We start from the raw sequence: 17,654 nt of genomic DNA, 5'->3' as shown, positions 1-17,654 counted from the left end.
TTACGTTACCTTTTGTGTATCCCTTGAAATAAAATGGTGCATCATCCTGAGTGTTTATGGAAAAGTGACTCATTACTTCATATTTGATTAGTTTAATTTTTAAGTATTTTGTTTGTTTGTTTGTTTTTATATTTTTTTCCCTCTCGATTGTGCTTCATGTATTCCATGTATCATACGGTGGGTTGCACATTAGAAATTGGTTTGAGCATAGACATAAATTTCTCAATCGAGACAAAGTATGTGTGTATACAAAACGCACAATAACATTTGAAGTGAATTACTACATGAGGGAAAATAACTGCAGTAAAAATGCTATGGATGATTGAGCCTAAGAATGTCAGAAAACCTTATTATAACCAACGGCCCATTCTCTGCTTGACATGGCAGATAAAAACCAAACGACGAGACCTGTGTAAATTTAATCTTGTATGTCTGCGGCATCAGAGCAGTTGTTTGAAAAGCTGAAATTCCTGTGATTCTGATGACATCTATGGGCAAACAGTGAGATAAAGGCAACTAGGCTATAACAAAACAAACCATGCTACTTCAAGTGTCATTCAGTTTAATACATGCATGTACAATGTTTCTCATACAGAACAACAGATACACACAACATATCAAGGAGGAATATTAACAGTTAAAATATCCAGCTCAGTTTAAGTCATTCTATCCTCTGTCACATGAATTCAGAGGTTTAATTTAAGTTCATATAAAGCTTTGGCATTCTGAGTCTAGCTGTCAAACTGAAGACCTTTTTCATGAGATATCTAGTATATAATATTCTACATTTGATTGAACAGATGTCCCCATAGTGAGCACTGAATGTAAAGAGCATGTGTAGTGAGAGGATGTTGTTCAAGCTTTTCCATCACTAAAGACAACTGCTTTCATCTGAGTAGATGATTCTGACTGAGCTGGAGTTTTTACACCAGCGGAGGATGACACAGGATCCATTCAGGAGGCGGGGCTTACCTCATACACCTCAGGGAAGTCATAAAAGTGACAAACGGGCTCCTTCTCATGAGTGACAACTGTGTGTGGATACTGCATTCACACTTTTGGCTGGTAATGTGACCTCCAGTGCCAAGTGAACCCAGAAGGTCTTGTGTTGAAGTTGCTACAGGTGTGTGAGGGGGAAGAGCCTCCATCCATCCACCCCCCTGAAGGGAGGGAAGTTCCACCTGAGGTGGAACCACGCACAGCCTCTTTACCTGTTGAATGTCATCAGGTTGAAAAGCACATGCTGCGACACAATCACAGAAAAATACCAACAGAATTCTGAGGCACCTTTAAGAAGGCGCGCTACAACAACATCACAAAATAATTTCACGGTAACACTGATATTCTTATCAAATCTGTTGAAATGGTCTGAATAGCTCAAATGAGTCGAATATCTGGTCTGCTGTTCTTTAGACAACGACTTCTACCATGGGGAGAGGTCAACATCCTGTCTGTATATACGATGACACACAACTACACAGAGCTACCATTAAGCTGATTAGTTTTGGGACTCATGTCTGCTACGGTATTTGGGTTACAGCATGTGTTGTATTGATCAGATGTGGCCCTAATGGCAAAAGCTGGGTTTTACTTGGATTACGGCAAGTGTTGTGCGTGCCAGGCATGGCCCAAAGGCTCAAAGAAAACGAAGATGTGGGCCATGTCAGGTCAATTTCGTCTGAATTTAGGCAAACTCGATAACCCTGGATCAATGGTATCATTCAATCCCAAATGTGGGCCAAAGAAAACTCCAGATGTGGGCTTTGTTTGGGCCGAACATCCTTTGCTGTGTGGGTTGTGAATGAAATTGGTGTGACACGCTGCTTTCCCTCAAACATCAGTGTAACATTTGGCTTTCAGATGTAATGAATGTGAATGCATGGGTGAGTTGAAAACAGACTGAATTTTGGTTTTCTCTTAAACTTTTACACTGATTCCGCATTGGAGTCTATGGGGAAAATTGGTCTTTTCCTGTCATTTGTTAGCCTGTAGCAGAAAAGCTGTAAATTAATTGGCTCAGAAAGTTTCACTGTGAGAGAGAGAAGACACATTTTCCTCTGGTTTTGATGAATGTCTGTAGACTGAGAACTGCAGATGGTTAAAGATTTTTCTTTATAATCTTTTAGGTTTCCCCACTTCGTTGTCTTTCAGTTACACTCTAGCTATGGATGTTCTACCCATTCATTTCTTTGTGGATTTTTCTGAGATAGACCACTGATCATTTCTGAAACACTGGACATACAAATAAGAGAAGCCACATTTTGACATTTAAACTGTGTTTCTACATCAAACAGTGTGCAACTAATTATGCAGGGAAAAAAAGCTAAAATAAATAAAATAAATAATAAAGGTATTCTTACAACATATAGTGGGAGTTTGCCTGCGCAGAAATCCCACCAAATACAGTTACTAAGTTATTGAATTTTTATAACTCATATCCCGCTTTTCAGGTGACAGGTTCCAGGTTCAAATATTTAAAAAAAGAAAAATAGTGACACTCCTGAACTGATTACTTAATCATATGAAATCATGGTAACTCTGGTATTTGCTAATGGTTTGCAACAGGTTTGCTGACTGTATGATGCAACTCACATTCATTTAATCATCACAGGTCATGCATTTGAAGAGCATTACTTAAGCGCATGAATTTTTAACCTTGATAAAACAAAGTGTTACCTTCAACAGCTACCCAACGTGTTTATAATGAATGCTTATGTCAGTGTGCTAAATCATCCGTACTATTTTCATGTGAGATCCTCCCAAGTCTTAAACAAAATCCACTGACACTAATGTGCTGATATTCTGTACGCTGACACCCAGTTATCATAATGTGTAAATATCAGTTAACAGCCCTTTGCTGACCACTAAATGTTACTGACCAGCCAAATAATTGATCGATAATAAGTTTTATGCTAATAGATCATCAAATAAAACTGACTACTCACTTCAGCACCATTCAGTTTCCCTGTTTCACAGTTTTTCAGTCCACTGTGTACTGGGATTATAACCAAATGTGTTATATCAGCTGTTTCCATCACAGGTTTGGCCTTCTTCTTTCTTTCATTCTTCTTTGTAAACAAAAGACAACCATTTATGAGGTTTGCTAGACAGCTTTTCATCAGCCACCTTAGTCATCATTACACTATCCCCTAAAGACAACAATTCTCATTCCTCATGCTGGATTACATTATAGTGATCATCAGCCCAGAGCTTTGGGGAGGATTACATCGCAGTCAATGCTAGTCACAACTTTAGGCTTTTCCCATGCAAGACACAAACGGTCTTCACCCCACAAGAGTCTCTGCAGCAACGACTTGCACTGGACCTCTAAAGTCTGATGCAAGGATAGTGCAGTTGTTAAAAAAAAGCAATTATATAATGTTAAGTGTAGCCTACTAACATAAAAAAAGGGATTTTCCAAAGGTCTGTTTATGAAAATGTGCTCATATTAGGGATTTGCACCCACGTGCTAAGAAGTTTATCACCTTAACATTTTACTCAGAGTTGGATAATCCGCCTCACATCATGGATCAGAAATAACTTTCTGTACGAGATGAAAAGAAAGTCTGTGTAATAGGTGACCTTTCACAGATAAACTTCTGTATTTCACAGTTACAGAGTTAAATAGGAGTTGGATATAGCTCTGAGTAAAGTTTTAATAATGCACAAAATGATGGAAGACTGACCAATAGGCTTTTTGGCTCTGAGCTGAGTGTTTGGCCTATCTTAATCCTCCCTCAGTCTTACAGCCATTGTTTATGTGCGAGTTATGAACGTGCTCGAGTTGGCCTTTCAGCTCCTCCGCCATCAGACAAAAAGCCCTTCATCAGTCAGCGCTCTAATCCGGCACACACATGTTATATAAATTGGGCATCCAAACCCACGTCACGCAGAGAAACAACCAAAACTCCGCAAAGCTTGGCAGTCTGCCTGTGCACTCGTGAACATCTCCTACGCGCCGAGGGACCCTTCTGAACCGCAGGAGCATCATGATTGTCATAGTGGACTTGGTGCTGATGCTCATCGACCTAACTTACTCCATCCTATGCGCCATCATTCAGACCGTCCTCCGGCCGAGGCTGAAGAGCATCGATGGGGAACTCTGTCTGATCACAGGAGCCGGTGGTGCTTTGGGTCGCCTGTTCGCCCTGGAGTTCGCCAAAGAGGGAGCGCACCTGGTGCTGTGGGACTGCAACACGGCAGCCAACGAGCAGACTGCCCAACTGGCGCGTGAGCTGGGCGTCAAGGTCCACACGTTCACCGTGGACCTCTCTAACCGCGGGAGCATTTATGAGACGGCGGAGAGGGTGAGAGCAGAGGTCGGGGATGTCTCTATACTGGTCAACAACGCAGGCGTAGTAGCTGGGCGCAGGTTGTTGGAGTGTCCTGATGAGCTTTTAGAGAGGACGCTGCTGGTGAACTGCCACGCGCTGTTTTGGGTGAGACTTAACGCTTTTACGCACACACCTATGAGCAGCAAGGAACTAATTTTTTGTAGAGACAGAGCTGCTCTAACCCCGCTTGACATGGATTATGTAACAACCATTCACTGTCCGCCCTAATGGCTCGGGTCAGTGTTTGTGCACCCGTGTGTGAAGGGATCAGAGCAGCCTGTACCGCAGCCAATGGTACAGCATGTCCCGACTTAAAAAAGTCCAGTTAGTCATGAAGTAATATTAATACCAGATTTCCTTGTGTGAATATGTTCATAAGGGAAATTTGTTCGCAAATTGATATAAATGTTAAAGTGGGGGCGGTAGTCACTCATTAAAAGGATAGAAGGACAGCACGCAAGGGGACTGGTGGATGGAGCATGTGATTCTTCTTTTTATCCCCCTTTAAGCCTTGGCCTTATGCTCACAAATGAAAAGGACAAGCCTATTAGCACCAAACACTCCAAAAGCTATCAGAAAAAGTCATACAGTGGGCGGTTGTTTTCCCTGTTTTTGTGGAAGCGTATTGGACGCTCAAAAGCACCCTGAAGCGGATGAGCCAGGATGTGACGTGCAGCTGTTCCCCTGTTTAAGATTTCATTGATGCCTCTATCTGTGCATCTCCATCTGGCATTAATAGGGGGGGACCTTGCTCTTAAAGAGTATGACTCATAAGAGCATTTTCAGTTTAATCAGTAAAGGCCTGAAACACACACACACACACACAGGGTTTCAGGTGATACTGGGAATACACATAAACATCTGTTTAAAACCAAGAAAGTACCTATTTCTGAAACTCACAAAGCTAAAGAGGACACATTCTTTTTGTTTTCTTTTTTTAACAACATGAGGCTACTCAGCTTGTACAGTTTCAAAATAAGACAAATGGACATCTATGTGCTGTTGTTCTCTCTCTTTTTTCAATGTATCATTTTTATAAAAGTGGGATGTTAAACTCCATAAATTTGCTAATATTTCATCTCTCCAAATGAAACCACATCCTTTTTTCTCCAAAGATATCTTTGCTTTTGCAAATATTTGGTGCTGAATTTTTCAGAGGATGAGGAAGAGTTCTTCAGATGATTCTTTTTCATAAAAACCCTATTTGTGGCTGCACAGGAAGACGGCACCACTACCGCAGACCAGTGATCCTTCATGAAGGTCTTTTCTCCAAAGGTTTTCTTTGTCTTCCAACGGCTCCTGTAAACAGTTGTTTCTTAATTACATTAACTGAGGAAATGACATCCTGAAACCGCATTGCCATCTTTTTATAGCCTTTTTCTGCTTCGTGGGCATCAGCTATTTTAATTTTCAATGTGCATGACAGCTGCTGTCATTGAGAAAAGATTTGCTGAGTCAACATTTAGTTTTAAAATTTACATTAAACTGGTGTTTCCTCACAGTGACTGTGAAGAAGGCAGGCTCATGACATCCTAATTAAGATCTGGGACCTTCCAAGAGCTCAAATCCCTTCAGGTGTCCAAACGTTTAACATGATGTACTTTTGCTTTTTAAACTAATAAAATTTGATGTTTTAATGTTTGAGATGTATCTCTGTGCCATTTGGGGATTTATTGATCTTCTACTCTCTCTTATTTTTTCCCAGTAATAGAAAATGTGATCAGAGGTGGCCCAGCTTCTGTATGCTCCCCAAAATGTGTTTCTGTTTTATGTCCTTTTTACTAAAATGACCTCGCTAAAACTCACTTCAACAGATGACAAAGGCCTTCCTGCCTCAGATGAAAGCAAGGAACCATGGTCACATTGTAACAGTAGCAAGCGCTCTTGGACTTTTCACCACAGCCTGTGTAGAGGTACGATGGGATGGGATCCCCAAACCCAGCAGGAACATCTTAGAACTGCCATTATCAAAGTATACTGTGTTAACTGACCTAACTGCACCTCATTCGGCTTTCATCTTCCCTCCCTTCCAGGATTACTGTGCCAGCAAATTTGGCGCCGTTGGTTTCCACGAGTCACTGGCACACGAGCTGCAAGCAGAAAACCACAATGGCATCAAAACAACCTTAGTGTGCCCGTATATTGTAGACACGGGGATGTTTGCTGGCTGTGAAATCAGGTAAGATGCCTTCATTTAAAACTTATTTGATTGGTTGCAGTGAAATATGGAACACTTCAGTCACTGCCTTTTGTTTGACATCAACCAGGAAAGAATTACGGAGTCTAATTCCACCACTGGAGCCTCTTTACACCGTCCAGCAGTCCATGAAAGCCATTTTAGGAGACCAGCAGATGATCTGTATTCCTCGCATTATGTACATTCCCTTCCTTACAAGAGCGTAAGTAATCAGAACGGTTCTTCAGACATCATCGCTTGTTGTAACAAAGTCGATAAATTAATGACTTTGATTTTTCTGTTTGTAGACTGTTGCCTTGGGAGGCAAATGTTGTGACGTATCGCTTTATGGGCGGTGACAAGTGCATGCTACCTTTCATCAAGAACGCCGAATTGAAGACCTCCAACGGCCATATCAAGTCTTCCTAAGACTGTTCGGTCTTAAAATGCTGTTAAAAGGACTGATGTAGACACCAAAGGCTCGTTGTGTGTAGATTACGTGACATCTTAAAGGAGAGAGCCCACTATCTGCACTAGCTCAGTCCCCCCCCCCTCAGACTTCCCTGCAACGTTTTCTTCTCATGCAACTTTATCCAGAACACACATGCATAAATGTTTGGAAATGCACAGTGAAAAGGAGCCGTGACTGTACCTGAAGGATCAAAGTGAAAAAAAAAAAAACTTTGAGCCTGCAGCGATAACAGATTTATACAAGTGCCTCTTTATTCACATTAACAAACAGAGCAGAAAAAAGGACAACACGCCGACAAATCTGAGGGAAACATGCGACAGAAAAATATGAAGCATTATGTTTGAGCCACAGACTTCACCCTCCATAACCATCAAAAGGAATTTAAACATACAAAAAAAAATGTACCAAAGAAATTCCTTTCATTAGATTCAGATGTTCTGTATTCCACAATAAAGTAAATTTTTACCTCTACTGCTGCTGCTGAAATAAAATGACAACTGCACCAGTACATACCCACATTCTTCCTATCCAAATCCTTGATAGCCTACTGTATAATACAGTTATGCCTACTTTTGGTTATGTCTTTAAAAAACCCTTAAAAATCTTCCATTAGAGAACACACCCCTAATTCAGGCAAAACTATTATTTCCATCATACAACTGTCAAATCTCAAATTCAGCTGAAGCAGGTCTGTCATGTGATCTGGGGGCCACTTTGGTCTCCTACAGATTCATCGCCATCTTATGGGTTTCAAACGAGCTGCACGGTGGCCGCCTGCAAGTACCCCTGCAGGAACTTCAGGGCCTCTGCATTCAGACTGGTGCTCAGCATTGAAGGAACCTGCACCACAAAGACAAAAGGGACAACACTGACTTGATCGTGCTTCTTTCCAGTCTTTTGATTGATTAAATCCTAACATTTACACCACAATCTTGTAAATAATTCAAATGCAGGCTGTTTTCGGAGGAGGACACGGACTACTTCCTGGATGTCTGAACGTACCCTTCCGGGACAGGCGGTGGAAAGCTTGTGGAGCGACTGGGCCAGCAGGATTTTTGGATTACCCACAGCGTCTCCGATTGGGTCGTGCTCCTTCTTCCCCGCAAAGGCCAGCTGTGAGAATGCGGTTTGATAGCCTGGTGTGTCTTCGATGTCAATGAAATGCTCATCATCTGGGATGCTGTCATCTTCTGGCAATTCAAACAGGCCAATGAGAGCCTGGAGCAGTGGGGTCCTGACAACACGCATTAATGGTTAGCTTTACTCAGGGTAATAAAGTTAATTTGCATCCTCAAATGAGGAACAAAATCAGTCAGGCAGCAGACTGGCCCAAATGTGAGCATGCACCCTTAAATTTCATGCTGTCTTACACTCTCCTGATCTCTGGATGTATTAAAAATGAGCACTAATAGCCGTCTTCACAGCTGACTACAAGTCATATATTTTCCCTCCATAAACGATGTTTTCTTTTGGTATTAATCTGATTGGGAGGCAAGATCTCAATTGCACATCTGTGCATCCCTCCAAAAAAATTCTGGCTTCTTTTGTCGCATAAAAAAAAAAGAGTTCTGAGCCGAGGTCAAACCAGACTGAACAAACGAAAACACGACTGAGTTGGTAAAGCTATAAATAATAGATCATATAGATAAAATAGATGAGATGAATAAAAACACAGAGCAAGAAACAGCAGGTGGGGTTCCTTCAGGCTGATTTCTTACCAGAGTTTCGTGTACTCCGTGTCCATCATTGCAGGACACTCTGTAAGGACTTTTGTAATGCCGACAGCGCAGATCTTCTTCTCAACTGCTCCGGACACCTTCTGAACCTCTGGAATAACTATTTTCTCCAACACCATACCAAACATTCTGCAACACAAAAAGTCGAAAGATTTTAAGGAATTTTTCCAAAGATCTTCTGCTTTTACATTAAACATTAAGACAGTCCTGCAAAAGAACTGGAACCAAGGGATACTGAGATATAAATCCCCATGAACCTGCCACCATGTCTCTTTGGTGGTTGACAAATATCAGACAGAAGGGGCTCAGCCCTGCACAGATGTGTGCTTACACACATCAGGTTGGTGTCAGGGAATCAGCAGAGACACAGACTTTTTTTTTTGCATCCGTTACAGCCTCCCTTATCGGCTCAGGATCAACTTCAGCCTCCCTCTGCACTTTCACCCCCCCGACATCGATGCTCAAGGACAGTGCACGAGTCCCGGCTCGAAAGGCAAGACCAGATGGGTTTTTCTTGCATTTGTATGTTCTCGTGTCATTTTGTGTTAGCAGTAAAATACATGAAATACATTTGGTTTCAACATAACTCCAGAAACTGCAAACATCAAACTGACCTCACTCTAAAAACTTGTGCTACATTTCCCTGAGGTGTGGGTTCAGGTATTTTTGGGTACGCAGAATGGAAACATCTATATCACAACTGAAGCGATTTTTAACAGTGAGATTCAGCCCTTTTACACTTAGCTGAAGCCAACTCCAGGTTCCATTTTCCACATGGGGCCACAGGCTGTACTTATACATCACAATGTTGTGAGTTTTACTTTAAAAAAAAAAAAACCAACATATACTTACTTTGGCTGGATGCTGTCAAAAATCTCCTGAAGTGCAATAGCTCCATATTTGACACAATACAAGTTGATAAACACCAAGAAACCTTCGAGAAACAGAAAACACACCAGTAAAAACTAAGCACATCGCTGCTATCCATGCAAGGTAAAATGCTTCATCAATGAAGATGTATCAACTATATCAAAAGCTCAGAAACACGAACATGAGTGTTAGAAAAAGACTGTACTAACTCTTGATGAACTTGGTGGTTTTAGAGCTTTGCAGCCTCTGGAAGAGCAAAATGAAGATCTGTTTCCTGTACTGGATGACAGATTCTCTGAAGGATGAAGTAATACAAAATCAACAAAAATTATAAGTACAATAACTTTACAACTGACCCGCCAATCTGAGGATTGTAATAAGACTTACGGCGGCATGTGCTCTATGATGCTGTTGAGAAGGTAAAAACCCTGGTGGTCGTTGGCTTTGGAAGCAATAAGCTTTTGGAAAACTCCGAGCAAACCAGGCTGAGGGGGAAAGATGAGCAAGAAAGCTAAACAATCCGCTTTGTTAAGAATTAAATGCTGGTATCCTCCATTTATCAACCAAATGGTGTAATAGTTTATGTCTTCCCTGCATTACACGCGACCTTTACTTACTACTTTATCTGCAGCAGAACCAGCAATCGTAGCGCCTCCCTTCTCGAGGTAAGCCTGAAGGAGGCGCACAAGAGGGGGGATGTTTCCTGTCCGCTCCCACAGAACAGGCTGCAGCAGATGGGGAAATAAAGCCATATAGGAAGCGGGAATAGAGTTGGAGTGGATCTCTAGGAGGAGGGACATCACCTGGAACACATACGGAAGAAACTCTGCAAAAGAAGCACAAACGAACAATGAGCCGAGTCGTCTCATCGACACGTCATCTATAGAAGGTGAAAGTCTCATTTCACAGCGCTGACATACCCTGGACATCGTTCTGAAGGATCTCCGTGAAGACGGGGAAGAGGGCTTCCTCAAAGCTGCTGACAGTAGTGGGGTTGGCCTTGCAGGTGATCCTCACAGACAGGCACAAGGACTCGAACAGGTAGTGGTTAAAGTGAGGCTTGCTGGGATTCTGAGAACATTTACAACAACTTAGACCGTTCAACGCATTTACTCCCCCAAACAAGTTTCTTTCTAAATCTATTTCATTGACGGAAAGAAATGGTTCGTTACCTTGCTGACTAAGAGCAGCTTGTGAGTGAGTTGACCAATCAGAGTGGGAATGTAGGGAACAATAACATCCTGCAGCAGGGAGAAGCTGCGCATGATGGCTTTAGAGACAGAAGAGGAGGGGGACAAAAAGCACGATGAGTAGACCCAAATCAGTTTGGATAAGACATTTAATGGGGAGCATTAAGACAACAGAGCAGTCAGATTTACCTTTCATGATGTATTCATTTTCTGCAGAGCCAGGAAGAGCCAGTGCTTTGAACAGGTTGTTGAGGAGCTGTTCAGTAAAAGGAGCCATCTCTGCAGATGTGATACTGACAGCATATAGAAAGGTTAGAAGCTACAGATAGAGCAAAGGTCCGAGTAGATCTTTTCCCCCCCTCACTCTTGTGTCATTTTGTCTCTTTTTAAGACAACATGTTTAACAGCTGTAATAGCACAGTGCTTTGAGAGGCAATCCCACCAGAGTGTGAAGAGATAAAGCCCAACACTGCTGCTCCTTGTACTATTTACAGTTCTCACACAGTCTGACAAACTACAGAGACGAACTTCTAAAAGAATCAACGGAGTACTACACGTAAAAGTCAAAGATGCCAAAGTTCACGGAAAAAAGACCCAGACACCTAACCTCCACGCGGGTTTCCAGGTATTTTCAAACTGTGTGTTTAACCAGGTAGCACAGATGCCAGCCCAAGTTTATTTCAACACTGACAAAGTGTTAAAAGCGATTACACTCACCAGACTGAAAATGTTAGGACACTTAACAGTGTTGCATTGCAGGAAAACTTTGTGTCTACACATCTGACAGCAAATATCCAAGCCATCATTTCCCCCCTCATATCTGTCACATTTCATTCTGCCTCCAGGCTGAAAACTATAAAACGGTAGCAGTCCAATACTGCGTATAACCGGCAAAGCTGAATATTAAAAAAAATGAATAAATCCTGGGTCCAACATCTGATCTGAACTTGGTCACATCCCAACTCATTTTTTGTTGATGACCACATGAGACGATGAAACAAAGTAAACAGCAACTCTTTACGCCAATGTTTTAAATGTACTGAAGACTGAGGACAACTAAAATCCAGCCTGAGCTGAAGTGCAGTGTGTTCAGCATTAGCCTTTTGTCCAATCTGATTTCACTTTACAGTTCATTTCAAATGTTTCCGGGGTATCAAAATAAAAGAACTCCCCTTATTTTATACACTTTAAAGTTTGTAGAAGCATCCAGAGTGCATCATGCAGCTAGTGGCTCAAGGTGCAAGGTGCTCCCGAGCTACGATGGCAGTATAAAACAGGCTGTGCTGTAGAGCTGGAGCCTTCTGATGATACTATGGCAACATGGCAGCGCATCGTAGCCATGGAGATGACCTGTAGGGTCTCTGGATATAAAGTGCTTCTTCTAATGTGATGAAAACACTACAGTTCATATTCTAACACGATTCTACACGCACACACAGCCCTGGTTATGATGATTGTTACACGCTGGAATTTAGAAGGATATGCAATATGAATTTACATTTAAGTTATCAACTTTTATTATTAATTTAACTTGATACTCACAGTGTTGCGTTGTTGGGGCCTCTCATTGTGAACAGCCTCTCCAGCGCATGGGCCGCATAAGTGTGCTCTACGGTGCTCTCTGCCTGCAGGTGAGATATCAGAAGAGGAACTGCCTGCAGCAGATGTTCTTTCGGGAGCTGAGGGGAAAAGACAGAAGGAGCCCTCAGGAAGGAGTTCATCTTCACTTTAGAGATGTAGCAAAACATGGTGGAAGCGCGAGTTCATACCTGACTTCTGAAGATCATAACGTACTTGATTGCATCTGCCTTCAACACTGGGAACTCATTAACTAAAACAAAATAAAAATACAAATTTGTGTTTTTAAGCAGCAGGGAAATTGCATCATTGGATAATACTGTTAAAAAAAACAATAACATTTCAGCAGAAACAAAAAAACTCCAAGAACTAAGACATGAAGATGGAGCCTCTCTCTTAATGCGAGATGATTTTTCAAACATCCAAGACATGTTGCAATTCTGCAGCACATCAAAAACTGCCAAAGCGCTCTTACTATTAGAGGATTTTAAGTCTGGAAGAATGTGGTTCGTTAAGAATTCTGTCAGATTCACCAACTCATTGGCTTGTGTTATTCCATGCTGTTGGGGAATACAGAAGAGGAAAAATAGAGACTAATTAAAATGCACAAACCGTTTCTAACACAGTAGTTCTGAACCATACTGAATTAGCTGTTACACACTACATTACGTCAGCGTTTGAAAATGCATATCAACCGCACCTTCTGTGTCTGAGCTTTAGACGCCAGTGATGTGACCAGATAGATGGCGGCATCCTTGTGTTTCCAGTTCTCTCTCGGGCTCTTGGCGTACTCTGCCAGCATCGAGTTCACGTAGCCAGAGAAGATCGCCGTGACAGGCCCCTCAAAAAATTTACAAAGGCCTCTCACCAAGTCGCACGCTGCCCTCCGACGAGTGTCGATGTCTGATAAAAGATTTGAGGAACAAAAAAAAAACAAAAAAAAACACTTAAAACGAATGCGATTTGATTATGTGGACAGATGACTTCGTATAATTTGTTGCTCAATGTGATGATACAGTACAATATGATGAAATCCAAGGAAAATGTCAGAAAAAACAGCATCTAGATGCATTGTTGTTATGGTTTCAAGTACACGGGAAATACACAAAGTAGGCCAAAACTTTGGAAAGTGTTTCTATAAAAAAAATAAATAAATAAAAACACCATGTGCATGTGGATGAGAGGTGCAAACACAGAAGAAAAGGTTTGTTTTGCAAAGCATCTGCGCTAGTGTGGACTGGGCCAGAAATCCTTACCGGATCCTTCAAGATCTCGCCTGATGTATTCCTCCGAGTTATCTTCAAAGGCCTCCTCATCGGCACCTGTTCAGGCATGAGACGGTAATCTGGTCAGTGTGACACAATACACACATTTGTAACCACACATACAGAAGTCAGAATCCGAGTCAGCCAGAGATAACATTTACAGATTTTTAAACTGATCACTTACTTCTGAACTCCATGTTGGGCACAATAACCTTCTCACAAATGCTAGTGAGTGTATTCTGGTCCTCAAATAGATGCTTGTAGTGTGGCCTTTCACAGACTGATGCCAAAAACTGAATAGCATTGCTTACAAGCTGCAACAAGGACAGAGTGCAGTGTCAGTGCGTAGATGGACAACAAACATCAATAACTTTAAATAAATTAAAAAAAAAGGATGGGGGCCGAGTACTCTCACCAGGTCATATTTGACTTCCTGGCCAGTGGAGACTAAAAGGTTCCAGATGGCAGTCACAAAGCGGGGCAGGTACGGCTGAAATTCCTCATCGTACTTCTGAGCGTAAAGCGCAGCATTGTCGCATATCTGAGACTTCAGCAGCTCCAGAAGACCGGCCTCCTCTTCATCCTGGGATGTAGCAAGAGATGCAAACATATCATTGTTAAAAGAAATGTCACTTCTTGTGTTTTAATGTTTATGTTTATGTATTTAGCAGACGCTTTTATCCAAAGCGACTTACAAATCAATTGATATTCAATCAAATTCAATCAATTAATAATTGTTGCACGCACAGGAGGAAAAAAAATAAAAAAGACAACGTACATCTGTCTGTAAAAGCTTATTATCCAAAGTCAGTAAGCCGTGAAAGTTGGTCATCCAGGTTTCCATGTTGTCTTCAAAAAACTCCGGAAGGTCCTGTGTAATAAAGCAGGGTACAGTTACACACAAACAGCCCCGATAATGATCAATATGTATGAATAGAACAAAAGCATGGGGTAAATTCAATATGAAACTGTCCTGACAGTGCCAACACGTGACTACTTTCCCCAAAGGTGTCGAGGAGACTTATTGGATTATGCATCATTAGTGATTAAACTAATCTAAGCCCAAGAAACAACTGTTAGCTCTAGATTGATTTGACATATTCCTTAAAGAAAGAATCCAATCCTGTAGCTGGAAAGATGCATCAAGAATATCCAAAACGGGAATATATTCAGTGCACAGAAACGGAACTGACCTGAAAGTTAAGACTGTAAAAAAGCTTAGAGATGAGCGTGAGAGACGAGAAGAGGACCTTCAAGGCATTGATGTCATTAGCATGAGTCTGACACAACTCAATTGTGGCCTGCAACAAAGAGAGAAAAATCGTTTTGAAACGTGTTGCCCGCTACACAACATTTAGCGTAGCTGTGCGAGTGCAGCAACTCAACAGTGAGCTTACAAACCTTGAACAGCTCTGTCAGAGGTAGGGCAAATGTGTCCAGCACCAGTTTTATCTCCGTCCAAAGCTCATTCGACTTGAACTCATGGCGGTACCTTGAAAAGCAGCGCAGAGAATATTTCAAAATGACTTTATAAACATACGTGTGGAGTACTAATCGTTGAGGGAGAGAGCTCTACCTCTTAAAGAGGGAATGTGCGGTACGAAGCACTCCGTTGATGATGTGGAAGTCTCCACTTCTGAAGCGGGTCACCATTTCTGTTAGAAGGTCTGGCCATTTTTGAGGAAAGTCTTCTCTGCCTATGATGCTGATGGCGTCGCTCAACTGTGGAAATGCATCAGAAATAAGACACCGTAGTTAAGCGTGCTGCTGCACTTCTCCAAAGTAGACCTGTTAAGCCATGAAAACATGCAACGATGTACCTGCTTTTGAATCTGTTCTGGGCTGCTCAGCATCAGATTTACAATGTTAGCTTTAATTGCCGTCCGGTCTGTATCAGAGATTTTGTTTGGCTCATCTTCAATCTTTAAGAAACAAACCACAACGTTAAGTTAAAACATTAAGAATGACAACAAAAATGTTTTAAAATGCACACCAGACCGTAAAAACATATTTTATAGTAGTGTTTCCACTGCTTAACGAATCACCATTAACTTAAACAAAGCAGAGCTAATCAGCAAAGTTTCTGTCACTTCAAAAGCAAACAATCAGGTAACTCAGGTGGATTATAATCTACTGAATTTAACCTCATGCAGTATTTGTGAAAGATGCAGCAGGGTGCTGGGAGAGTCAATGAGAACTAGTCGGACTCACAATTCGCCAGTTTCTTTTGATGTAGTTCTTGAACGTAACAGCAGCACAGACACGAATCACGTTGTCTTGGGACTTCTCCAGCAAAGTGAGGAGTAACAACGGGTAGTTCTGGTTTCCCTCCACAGATTCAAGAAACTTCTCAGCTGAGAGAGGGGGAGGAAATAAAAAAAGTGCTACAACGCAGAGCTTTGACACACAAATTACAGAGCTTGCACATACAGGTCAGTGGAAATAATTGTTCCGTATACATCATTATGATACACAAGTGAGGAGACTTACCTGGACGCCTGACTGTTGGGTCTGGGTCCAGTGTTTTCCTTAGGAACTCTGTCAGGGTTTGCAGATTGGCATCATTCAGTTCCATGCTTGCAACTATGGGAGAAAAAGACAGGGAGCAAATGAATGAAAGAAAAGTTTTTATTGGAGGAAGTAATTTATGGAGGAAGTGACAAACAATGTTCACAGACAATAGTTTTCACAAGTGTTCCTAAAGTCATGCAATGATCTAAGGAATAATGCTCAGGTGTTCATTTCGTTCATTACGTTGCATTATTTAATGCTACATTAATGGAGATCACGAAATGACAGATGTGGGCCATTTAATCAATAGCCGTTTAAAATGGTGGTTCCAATAGGGATGTCTCATTTTGTTAAATGCCCATTACCTTGACTTCTGCTCTCCAAGGAGAGAAATCAGGGGTGTACAGCTAGGAATGAGATGGGTGGGGTTCAGCTTTTATCTGATCTGATCAGATGTAATCGGTTCCATCGTTTTTTGTGGCATTGCTCGATGTGATTTACACAACTATTTTCATTAATATACATTTCAAAGGTTTGAAAAATGTATGAAAATAACTTCCTTCTTCTTTCCCTTTGCATTCTTCTCAACTTTTAGGCAATACATATTTTGTTTGTAACTGTATGTGTAACATTGTTTCTGCTAAAAAAAAAAATCAAATAAAAAAATCAAGTATCAAATTACCCTACGTGCGCTTGCCAATGTTATTGAAATACTACGTGCAGTTTACAAGACAGTTAGACTGTTGAGTAAGTTTAACATTCCTCTAAAGTGTCAACCATTCAAGCTTTATAACCACAAGCTAATAGCTAACCAAGCCAGACAGGCTACATTGCCTCAGTCTGGCATTGGCTGTTTCCCCGATGACTCCAGGTCAGTTTATGGAGTGTAACATATAAGCTAGCAGGCTAAAGGTTTTAAGTTTAAATATAAGCACGTGGCGTTGGTGTGTCAAGTTAAAGTGACATCTAAAGGTGTGTATTTTTAGCTCCACTGTCCCAACCAACCATTATATGCACACTACCATCAAAAGCGGTGTGGAGAAGAAAATTCCAGTTCCAGTGAATAGACTGATCCAGCAGCCGGGTCCCCAAGTCATTCAGCTAATGCTACAACTAGCTTGCTAATGTGTTTCCTGCTAATCATAAAGTTAGCTCATTCCGATCATTATGTACATACTCACCAGCTTTGATAAGACTGCGGAGACGCTTGACCCCGTATAAATAAATCTAATGACTGCTTAAGTGAGGTGATTTCTTACCGTTATTTTCAAGTTAGGATGATATGTGATGTGGAGCCACTACAGACCGCACATATGTGCTCGCTGTGCCAGTTTTCAAACGTCTGAGCAAAAGGAACTGCGCGGTCAGTGCATCGCGCACGCGCAGACCAAACCAAACCCGGAAACACGCCCCTCTCATGCTCTCAGGTGCCTCAACACAAGTTGTTGATAATAAATAATCATCGGTTTTTGGTTATGTTCTGTATACGAATGCTACATAGCCTCTTTGTAAGCTGTTGTAT

At 41.5% G+C, this 17,654-nt stretch overlaps 2 protein-coding genes across 2 annotated transcripts; one reads left to right on the top strand and one right to left on the bottom strand.

The window, feature by feature from the left end:
- The first annotated feature begins 3,989 nt into the window (after positions 1-3,989).
- On the top strand, positions 3,990-7,529 carry LOC140303460 (retinol dehydrogenase 10-A-like). The gene is made up of 5 exons (XM_072382226.1): positions 3,990-4,439; positions 6,149-6,247; positions 6,368-6,513; positions 6,602-6,733; positions 6,819-7,529. The coding sequence occupies exons 1-5, from the start codon at positions 3,990-3,992 to the stop codon at positions 6,937-6,939; spliced, it is 948 nt and encodes a 315-aa protein (XP_072238327.1). The 3' UTR covers positions 6,940-7,529.
- Positions 7,209-17,472, bottom strand: cse1l (CSE1 chromosome segregation 1-like (yeast)). The gene is made up of 25 exons (XM_072382224.1): positions 17,392-17,472; positions 16,112-16,204; positions 15,833-15,975; positions 15,442-15,543; positions 15,198-15,343; positions 15,023-15,113; positions 14,815-14,922; positions 14,400-14,492; positions 14,037-14,204; positions 13,806-13,935; positions 13,613-13,678; positions 13,057-13,259; positions 12,832-12,916; positions 12,548-12,609; positions 12,321-12,457; positions 10,968-11,071; positions 10,761-10,858; positions 10,509-10,659; positions 10,206-10,414; positions 9,976-10,073; positions 9,798-9,883; positions 9,571-9,652; positions 8,701-8,847; positions 7,985-8,216; positions 7,209-7,822 (listed from the first exon to the last, which is right to left on the bottom strand). Exons 2-25 carry the CDS (start codon positions 16,194-16,196, stop codon positions 7,733-7,735), a joined length of 2,916 nt encoding a protein of 971 aa, XP_072238325.1. The 5' UTR covers positions 16,197-16,204; positions 17,392-17,472; the 3' UTR covers positions 7,209-7,732.
- Between the last annotated feature and the right edge of the window lie 182 nt (positions 17,473-17,654).

This window comes from Leuresthes tenuis, unplaced genomic scaffold (assembly GCF_036924035.1).
Source record: "Leuresthes tenuis unplaced genomic scaffold, fLeuTen1.0.hap1 SCAF_3, whole genome shotgun sequence".
NCBI classification, from domain to species: Eukaryota; Metazoa; Chordata; class Actinopteri; order Atheriniformes; family Atherinopsidae; genus Leuresthes; species Leuresthes tenuis.
Note: the sequence above shows the minus strand (reverse complement) of the source record. Positions and strands in the feature narration are given on the sequence as shown.